General features: G+C 48.2%; 1 protein-coding gene across 3 annotated transcripts in view; it reads right to left on the bottom strand.

Moving 5' to 3' along the window:
- Positions 1-1011: 1011 nt before the first annotated feature.
- The window catches only part of Ddx24 (DEAD-box helicase 24), a 17021-nt gene continuing 7697 nt past the window's right edge, over positions 1012-10335 (bottom strand). For 2 of the 3 annotated variants that reach the window (XM_029540969.1, XM_029540970.1), the window contains exons 4-9: positions 9448-9601; positions 8641-9156; positions 7364-7439; positions 4177-4365; positions 2917-3046; positions 1016-1530 (exon numbers count right to left, since the gene is read on the bottom strand). In XM_029540969.1, coding sequence (XP_029396829.1) covers positions 1262-1530; positions 2917-3046; positions 4177-4365; positions 7364-7439; positions 8641-9156; positions 9448-9601 — 1334 coding nt within the window. In that variant the 3' untranslated portion in view covers positions 1016-1261. Of the gene's footprint in view, positions 1531-2916; positions 3047-4176; positions 4366-7363; positions 7440-8640; positions 9157-9447; positions 9602-10335 lie in introns of all 3 variants that reach the window. The other variant, XM_021201609.2, reaches the window with a different exon arrangement.

Consider the following 10335-nt stretch of genomic DNA (forward strand, 5'->3'; position numbering starts at 1 on the left):
AAGCACTTGCCATCCAAGCCTAGCAACCCAGATCCCCAGAACCAGGTAAAGGTGGCAGGGGAGATATAATTACCTCCATGTGTGAACAGCCACCACTTTCCCTCACATACCATATTAAGTTAAAAAAAAAGTTGGGGTGGGGGGGTGCGAGGGGGTTGGCGTTGGCGATACAGATAACCAGGGATAAAGTGCCTAGCACTCGAGGCACAGAGGGTTAGAATCTTAATGCCAGGCACTCAGTCAACAGTGACACCAGAATGCAAGTCTCATGGCAACCTCCCAACCTTGCTGAGATGGACACCACGTTTCTTAGCTATTAGAATATTTAGGGATACCCGTGTACTGTATTCAAGTCCACAGGACTCCACAAAGCGAGCATCGGAAGCAGGCCTGTGAACACCTGTCTCAACGTCCTGGCTGAGCTGTGCTTCCCTAGGCCTGAGAGTTACTCAGCCAGATTGACCGTGAGCTGGGCAGCATGGACCACTGTTGCTGCACTGCATGTACACTAGGCAAGCCTGGGGACCTCCAGCCCTGGAGCCTACAGCACAAGTGTGGCCAGCACTGCGAGGCAGGTAGCCCAGAGCACTGAGCTCTGTTCTTCAGAGAATACACACAGTCACACTCCAGGATGGACCAGGGCAGTTCAGACTAAAAAGTCCATTTTTCAAAAAAGCTAGGACAAAAGACCCCATAGACTCATGTCCAGTGTGCTCTCTTGACCCTGCAGATTCGTGACAGCTTTTTGAGTTGGGGGAGGGGGGGGGTCAACAAGATCTTCCCTGTCCATCTAGGACAGTTTAAGTAAGGTGCAGAGGGTAGTGTGACAGAGCAAGGGAGCTGGTATTGTATGCTGTGGAGAAGGACAGGGACGTGCTGAAGACTGACATAATTGTGATAGAGGGACTCATGCCAGGGGCTTATGATGCCATTCCCCTTATCAAGGAAACAGCATTCTGTCTGCCCAAGGGAAACCTCAGTCAATGATAAAACACTGCAACACCCTCAGGATGTCTCAACTCCTACTTGGTTTAATCTGGAAAACGAGGTGAGCACAAGAAGCCTGCATACACTGACTACAGACACACAGCGTCACCTGCCACATTTCACTCCACAACATGTGTGCGGGAGGTCTTTCCTGCTAAAGGATGGAAGAGCGGAAGGTTTGCGCAGGTGGATGGTGGAGTGAAAGGCAAGGAGGGGAAGGCCTTTACAGACAACTGGAGGATCTCACTGAACAGTCACCACATTGACCGGGCAGTTAACTTGTGCTTGAACCTGGCTGTGGTGGTGCCTGGTGTTCTTTTGGCTTCTTCCTCCTCCTCCTCTTCTGCCTGGAGAGGCAGCTCAGCGCAGACTCGATATTCCTGGGGGCCACCACAGGCTGAGGCGGCCTGCCAGACTGTGTGGGGTATCTGGTCTTCAGGTTCTCCTGGAAGAGTGGCCGGGAGAGCAGATGGCGTAGCTCCTGCTTCAGCATCTTCATCTGCTTCTGTCGCCGACGCTCTTCTTGCTGGTCAGCTTTTCCTCCTTGAGACACACAATTGTAAGATCATGTTTATACAGAAGTGCTTTCTCTAGACTAAATTAAGCTGTGCTGGCTTGACAGTAGAAGGGATACAGTAGACCACTGTTCGTCATTGTTCAGGAAACCAGTAAACAGAAACTCCTCAATTTACAGGTAAGGAACTCAGGCTTAGAGTCACAGAAAGGCCACAGAATAAACTCTCAGAGATCAGAACTCACATGTGATTGAAATCTGCTGTCCTACCCCGGTAGTCACACGCTGTCTCCTGTGGTATGACCACCACAAATTCCTTGGGAGACTGTGCAGACTGACTCTCCAGTTAGCTCACCAATGCTGTGAGTGTATGCAGAGGTGGACACTGCCCAAGCCTAACCTCAGAAAGGAAAGGAAGAGGCTCACATTTCTACTTGAGCCCCAGACCTGAACTACAAGGAGGAACACACTGTTGGCAAACTCCTGGCTCCTAACTGAGCAGCAGTCTGCCTGGGAACTTGCTCAGAGAAGTCAACACCTCAGTTAAACTGCACTGCTGGTATGGAAGAAGGGGCACCAGCTATAACTGCTGTCATGGGCCCCAGACGCAGTTTTCAGCTTTGCTATGCAGAGCCATGCAGCACCTCACCCCTGGTCTCTTCCTGGGCTTCTGGCCCACAGACAGAAGAGGGTTTAGGCAATGCCTGGAGGTAGAGCTGTTCTGATGTACAAATTCCTTCTCTGTGAACCTTTTTTGTTTTGTTTCGGTTTTTTGGTTTTTTTTTTTTTTTTTTTGAGATAAGGTTCTCTATGTAGACCTGGCTATCCTGAAACTAGCTCTGTAGACAAGGCTGGCCTTGAACTCACAGAAATCTACCTGTCTATCACTCCTGGGATGAAAGGCAAGCCTACCACTGCCTGGCTCTCTGCACTCCTCTATCACTTTATCCCTCATGTAAAAGGACATTAGCTCCTACTCAACTCATGCCAAGAACCTGGAGAAGTTATAAATGAGACACTGAGGTGCTGTTCTGTTCAATATTAACTACTATGATAAATGACGACTTAGCAGTGCCATATAATTCCTATTTTTCAAGCGTAAGTGTATCCAGTTTAGTCTCCTTTACTCAACCTTGTTGGGAGGTATGGCGTTTGTTACCTGTCTTATACATGAACAATGAGGCATAGCAGATGGCTAATCGTCCAGTAAAAGGACAAGCTGTATTAACAAGGATACCCTGCTTGTGATCTGCCCCTAGTCATGGAGCCCAAGGGCTATCCATATGAGGCTGTCAGACAAGAAAGGCCCGAAGTATCTGGCCATACAGAGGAAGCTCCTGACGGGATCACAGAAGTAAGGATGGTCTCAACCAGTTAAAAGCTAAAAGGAAAGCAATCCCCCTGCCCAGGCGCACCTTTGTACATCTCTTCTTCTAGCTCAATCTCGAGGGCCGCCGCCGCCTGCTCAATCCATGAGTTGTGCAGACAAGCCTGGAAGTTCCGGTATTCAGCTTTTTCAATCTGTCGGGCTAGACGGATCCGCTCCTGAGGGGGCAGTAACACAAAATATTCATCCGATCAAGAGTCTGGGCCTCTCAGCAAACTTTACTGAAGCAGTTCTTAAACTGTAATGTGATCAGTGACCAGTGAGAAACAATGCAGATTCTACTAAAACCCTTGCCCAGGTTCCTGCTAACAGCCCAGGTGACCATCACGACCACAGAAGCCTGATTGCATCTCCTTAAAGCTCTGTCTCAGGTGCCAACTTGTATGTGGCCCAGAGTGACCTTGTCTCCCTTTTCCTCAATCCTTTCTCATGGGTCTTGAGGTCACACTGCAGTGACAGAATGCTCTGCTCATCCTGACATGGAGAGAGCACGTACAATGGGGATAAACATGAAAATGGAGTCGCTCCCAGCAGTCTTAACAGGAATTCTCTATAATCCCACCTCTACCAGCCCCATCTAAATCCTTACACAATTAACGCCCCTGCCAAAGTGGTGGGTGACACACCCTTCAACTGCCCCTTGTTTTCACACCCTCAATGCCCGTAGTAACTCCATCTTCTCTTCACCCTTTACTTCTGCAGTAGGACGAAGGCTCTGCTCCCATCACAACCACACGCCTATTAGGCCAGGCTCTGCTCCCATCACAACCACACACCTATCAGGTCCAGTGCTCCCTGGACACCTCAGCGTGCCGTGTGCTTACCCTATACACAACACCAGTGAGCCTCGGGAAAACTATCCCATATTAGTCCCTAATACACTGGGGCCCGGGGTACACAGCAATCACAGTGAATGCTCCTGAGTTAATACAAACGTAGAAAGCAAGTTTTACTGTCTCTGCTTTAGGGCACACCAAGGTTTCATCATTTACCTTGCTGTTCACACTCTCTGACAATGTCTCTATGGCTGAGCTCACTGAGCTGTCTACTGGAGCAGAAGCAGGTGGAGATTTCAGAACCAGACATCAGAGTAAATAAGGGACAAAACACACTTCTCTGGTCACTCACTCCCCCTTTCTGCTTTTCTCCCAGGCTTGGCACTTCCAGCCTTTTAACAAAAGTCACTGTCTAGCCATCAGCAGAACCACTTCTTAGTCCCCTAGGATAACTTCTGGTCTCAGAGTAAGGTGCTCTGTGAGGAGGCAGTGCAGTGGAGTTTAACTTTTACCTTGACCACGTCCATGTACTTTGTCTGCACTGGGAACAGTGGGATGTCCTCATCTTTCTTGAGAGTTTTGTAGATCTTCTTGAAGTTGATCACATCCTCAGGTCCAATCAGCATCAAGCTGAGGCCTTCACTGGCAGCACGGGCAGTCCGACCACTTCGGTGGATGTAAATCTCTGAGGTGCGAGGCACCTGACAAAGCAGCAGCGAGGATCAACACACAGACAGGGTCCACAACTGCTCTTTCCCACAGGGCACACCCCGAAAGTGGCTCTGTTTTCTTCGGGACACCAATCTCCCTACTCTGTGGACCAACTTAGCCCTTCATCCTGACACATAGACCACCCCTAAGTTAACAGTCTATCTACTTTGCAGGCTCTGCCCCACTACGGCCTCCACAACTGTTCAGCTCTTCACACTCCATCTGTTTATCTGCTTTTCTCTCATCTCCTCCACTCTCACTCCTCTTGTGACCAATACCGTCTATCTGAATCTCCACTTTGAGACTCCACATATTCTTCAGCTCTGCATGACCGATGGCAGTCATTTATAACCCAGTTACTGAGTGACTGCTTTAGGCCAACCAACTGCAAAACACTTCCTATGTGGTGGTTTGAATGAGATGTTCCCTGTTACGTTTCAGGCATTTGAATACCTGGTCCCTACTGGCAACTGGCTTTTTGTCTTTGTTTTGTTTTTTGAGACCTAGGAGGCATCTCCTTGCTGAACAAGTGTCATTGGTGGAAGGCTTTGAGCTCAAAAAAGCTAGGTACCATTTCCAGTGTACCCTCTTTGCTTCATATTTGCAACAGATCTCAGCTGCTGCTCCACCCACTCCCCACCTGTTAGCTCCCCTCCCTTGTCAGGAGCTCACATCCTCTGGAACCATGAGCCAAAGAAACGGTTTCTTCTCTAAGCTGCCATAGTCATACTGTTTTACCACAGCGACAGAAATGTAAAGACAGTATTATCCTAGACATATGAAATACTTTATCACCGTCTACATATTATAGAAAACGAACGCTCAGATCCACCACTTCCTCTAGGTTACCCAACTCAATGTGGGAGCCAGGATTTAGACGAGGTTAACCCAGGACAACCTATATAGCAGGCATGCTGTCCACAAACAGCATGGCACGGGTGCTGGTGCTCCTCTTCCCTGACGCCTGTAGCAACTGCCACTAATGACGCACAGTAGGCTCAGTGTCACTATGAACCGTCCCATGACTCTCTAGCCTTCAGCCACCCGCCCCCAACTGACTCTGCTGGCTCAGCACTATTCACCTCCTCCTTTCCCAGCAAAGTCCTCTTCTTACTCCTGCTTAAGTAACCCTGCGTTTGTTAGTTTCTCTTAATTTGATACAAGTTACAGTCATCTGGGAAGAGGAACCCTCCACTGAGAAAATGTGGCCATCAGATGAACTGGCCCGTAGATTAGCCTGTGAGGCATTTTCTTGATTAATGACTGATGTGAGAGGGCTCAGCCTCACAGAGATAACTGTGGCTGATGTCCCCCTCGACAGGAGGTCCTGGGCTGGACTAAGGAAACTGAGCCGCACTCCTCCATGGTCTCATCTTTAGTCCCTCCTCCAGGTCCTAACCGGACTTCCCTTCATGCCAACTATAAGCTGTAAGGTGAAACAAACCCTTTGCTTCCCAAGTTGCTTTTGGTCATGGTGTTTACCACAGCAGAAGAACCCGAAGACATGTCCCAATCATGCCTCTCTCCACACACTCCCTGTCCCCCTCTGCATATCCCAACCTCTCCATCCTGGACGCCAGCATCTTCTAGGCAGCACTCAGCACCCTCTCAAGTTGCATCACATGGGATACTTTTCTAATATTTCCTGCCTCACACTACGGCAGTGGTCATATCTCACTTTTCCTCTACAGGATGTAGCAACTGCTTAGGGACGGGAGCTATATTGTGTTCATGCTATCTTCTACAACAGACCCAGTCTTTCTGTTCCAGAAACCCGCTACTCTGAAATCTATACCCTCTAAAGATTTTAAAAGCAACGGAATTAAAGAGAAAAGTACTAAAAACCATCCTACTAGGTGCCAGGCTTTCCACACTTATACTGTGGTAGGTGTCACCATCCACTCAACTCGGTTCTCAAAACAATGCTATGGGGGATGTGTGGCTGTTGCTTCCGACTTATAGATGTCACTGAAATGGTCCCAAAATACCTGTGTGGAGAGCCACAGATGGAGCCTCAAGTATCAGAACTTCCTTCCCAGCAGTGAGGTGATCTGTACCCCTACCCACCGCCTTAACTGGCTGTTAGAACAGTATTTCAGGGTGTGAAGGGAGCTTTGTGTTTTAAATCTGACTGTCAGTTTCTAATGATAATCACAGCATCCCTCATGAATACTCAGGAGGATGTAAAACAGATGTAAATTATGTGAAACCACACCACAGCTGACGTGGCCTGGGGTGGGGGTGGGGAGGGCTCTCACCTGCCCAAAGCTATCAACACTAAAGCATCAGAGTGGTGTTCAATTCCTGGTAGCAGAATCTGGAGCCCATGCTCCCAGTTACAACTACACGCTACTGTTGGCTTTTTACAATCACTAACGTTATTGCTACTACTGACCCAGAACACATAGTCAGTGTTTCCAATTTGGCTGCCTAAGTGTCCTGGTTTGAATATGCCTGGCCCAGGGAGTGGCACTATTAGGAGTTGTGGCCTTATTGGAGTTCTTGCTCTCCAGGGGCTGGATTATCATGGGGTACATGCCAAGGCTGTTTCCTTCATGTTTACCACCTACTTGCCCTTCCACCTCAAGGATTCCCACCCAAAGCTGAGCAGGTATTGGTTACATGCCCTTGAGAATCAACAGGCACACCCTCTTTAAAAGTTACCATGTTTAAGGTATTCTGTCATAGTATCAGAAAACAGACTAGGATCACACTTTAACCTGGCGATATCAAGTAGCCTGAAGAGAAAGGCTATTTGGCAGGGCTCTCACTAAGTGTTTGAAGAGCAGTAACAGTAGGCACTAGATGCTAATGAGAACATGTTACAGACAACCTGAGGAAGAATATTCCTCCCCTCTGTTCAACCTCTGCTTTAACATTTCCCCATTCATTGCAGGGGGCAGGACAGGGGATGGATGGGGTTGGGGGTGTGTGTGTGTGCGCGCGCGCGTGCGTGTGTTTGTGTAGCATTAATACTAAGAGCTGTACCTGGTAATGGATGACATGCTGAACTTTAGGAATATCCAGACCCCGAGCTGCCACATCTGTTGCCAAGAGAACACAGCTGTGTGGAAACAAAGCACATCCATAATTATAAATAACAGCCATTATCAGTCAGCTTAGCACTTGCTAAGCACTTCACACCACAGCCTTATAAGGTAATACTAGTATCTCACTTTTAAGAACCTGAGACTGACTCATTTTCCATGGTGTGTACGTGGGTAATCTGTTGTGGAATCAGGACCCCAAACCTGGGTCTTACTGTCTCAAGCACATGCTGTGTTCTGTGCTGTGAATTAATTGAAGCCATATTCACTCTGGGTCACTGCCCTTGTCTCCTACTACCTTCCTTAGACAGACAGCATACACCCCCCCTCCCTGTATCAGTTGGTCCACAGGCAGATAGACAAACATGAAGAGGTGTGGCATGGGCTCTGGGGTCTGACAGCAATCTGAGACCCAGCCTGTCATTTCCACCTTGTACAGCTTGGGTAAGCTCTGAACTTTTCTAGGGTCACTCTATCATCTAAGAAGTGAGAAGAGCAACGGTAAGAGCAGCAGTAGGCACTGTGGTTCTGAAAGGCCACACTGGGTGGCACTGCCAACAGTTTCCCTACACTGTTCCCAGTCACTCCATTCTTGCAATCCCGCACCTGCCACCCTATGTATGAGACAATGAAGCACAGACACACTGACTAACTTGGCCAGCGAGGAAGTGAAGGGCTCAGGATCTTCTCTCAGATACTCTGGTTCTAGAGGCTGAGCTTGCTCTCAAGCACAACCTATGCTGCTGCTTCCCAAGGACGTTAAAATAACTGGACGCCCAGTTTGTTGTCTAATTACTGGAAGTCTCTGTACAACATTAATAGCAAACAAACACAATGAATGAGTGACCTTACCAAATACAGAAATAAAATTAAGGAAAGGAAGGAAGGAAAAAAAGTGTCGGGCTGGTGAGATGGCTCAGCGGGTAAGAGCACCCGACTGCTCTTCCGAAGGTCCTGAGTTCAAATCCCAGCAACCACATGGTGGCTCACAACCATCCATAAGGAGATCTGACTCCCTCTTCTGGAGTGTCTGAAGACAGCTACAGTGTACTTACATATAATAAATAAATAAATAAATAAATAAATAAATAAATGTAAACAAATGTGACAGATTTAAAAAAAAAAAAAAGTGTCAGCCTGCCTTGTGCTGCTAAGGTCCCTAGTTCCTGGCCCCCTTACCCCCGAGTACAGTGGTGTCTGAAGACAGACTTCACTTACTCTTCCAGACGAGCAAACTGCTCCAGGTTTCTGAGCCTTTGCTTTTGGTGCATGCAGGCATGCAGGGTCAGCGGCATGATATCCAGGACCTTGAGGAGCCCGGAGAGGCGTTTGATGCAGGAGATGCTGTTGGCAAATACCAGGCTACGACCTGGGTACTGCATGAGAAAGTAGTAGAGATACAAGTCCTTCTCATCTGTCTCGCAGTGGATCTTGGTCTCCATTAGCGTCTCCACTGTACCCTCGTTCCTTGTGAGGTCAATGACTTTCGGCTTGCCCCTCATGCCAACCTTCTGCATGAGGTGGTCAAGTTTGTCGGTTTTATCCATCTTCTTCACATGTTTCTTATGAAGGATTCGAGCAGGAGCTTGGTGTACCAGGGTTAGTGTGGCAGAAAAAACAAGAGTCTGCCGATTGGGGTTGTACTGGGAGTCATTTAGCATCTCTAGCAGCTGAGAGAGTTCAGCAAAATGGCCTTTCTCAACCATGCGATCAGCCTCATCTATGACCAGGCACCTGCAGGAAGGAAACCTCTGTAGCACGCCCCACTTCGAATGCCCCACTTCGCATACACCCACTCGAATGCTCTCCTCTGCGTGCAGTGTGCACAGTGCCCCACCATCACCACCCTGACATCATCACCAGGCACCCATTAACTTTTCTTATGCATGCTTAGTTTTTGAGAATAGGGCCTGGATGGCCACATGATTCTTAATAGTGAGAAAGCTCTGCACACACCAACCATGCAGCCACCTGAGGCTCACTTCAGAGATGGTTAGGAGAGAAGGGGAAGGGGCCACCTCTCACCTGAGCTGCCGAAGGTTACTCAAATGAGGGTGTTTTTCTTTAACTAACTCCCAGAGCCGACCAGGGGTGGCGATCACAATCTCAGGATGGCGGTTCAGCATCCTTTGCTGTTTCTGTGTGGACATTCCACCAACTAAAATTGCTGTATTAATCCCTACAGGACAGAAAACAGGTAATGTTATTCCATCTGGCTGTTCATCCTATGGATCACTAGCACAGCTTTCTATGCCAAGGAAATGCCATACCAGTTGGCCTGGTCTGACTCCAAGAGGCTTACCAAGTAGTCTGTATTTTGTGGTCTAGACCCTGTCTACTTTGCCATTTCTTTCCATTCTCTCCCCTAACCACAAGAGAAAGGCTGGATTTGAACTCGGTCACACTGATTCCCAGAGCTCTGAAGGTGAGCAGTGATGCCCCACAGTTCAGGGAAGGATGGTGATGTTGTGACACACTTAAGGAGCCCTTTAGGGTCTGTCGTTGTCTTCTCTCTAAGAGGGAACTGCTCTGGGGCCATGGGATAAAAGTGAATGCCCTGATAACACAGCTGAGGCACTGAGCAAGTGCCTTGGGCTTGAGGAAGAACTCAGCTGTGCAATGTGGTTTTTGTTCAGATAAATACCATACCATGAAAACCTTTCCCCAAGGAACAGAATTAGGCTTCTATCTTAAGGCAGGGATCCGCAAATGTGTTTTTAAAACGTCTGATTACTCACAAACATGTTACAGATCTGGTCCCCTTGAGGAAATTAGACAACTATCGACTGATTTCTAAAGGACATAATTCCCCAGCAGATGAGCACACTCCCCTAGAATAGGAGCCACAACTCTCACTCTTGTCATCTGGAATTCAGAGACCTGCTTAGTAACATTTATTTTTTGTTTTGTTTT

Source organism: Mus pahari, chromosome 7 (assembly GCF_900095145.1).
Source record: "Mus pahari chromosome 7, PAHARI_EIJ_v1.1, whole genome shotgun sequence".
Classification (NCBI taxonomy): Eukaryota; Metazoa; Chordata; class Mammalia; order Rodentia; family Muridae; genus Mus; species Mus pahari.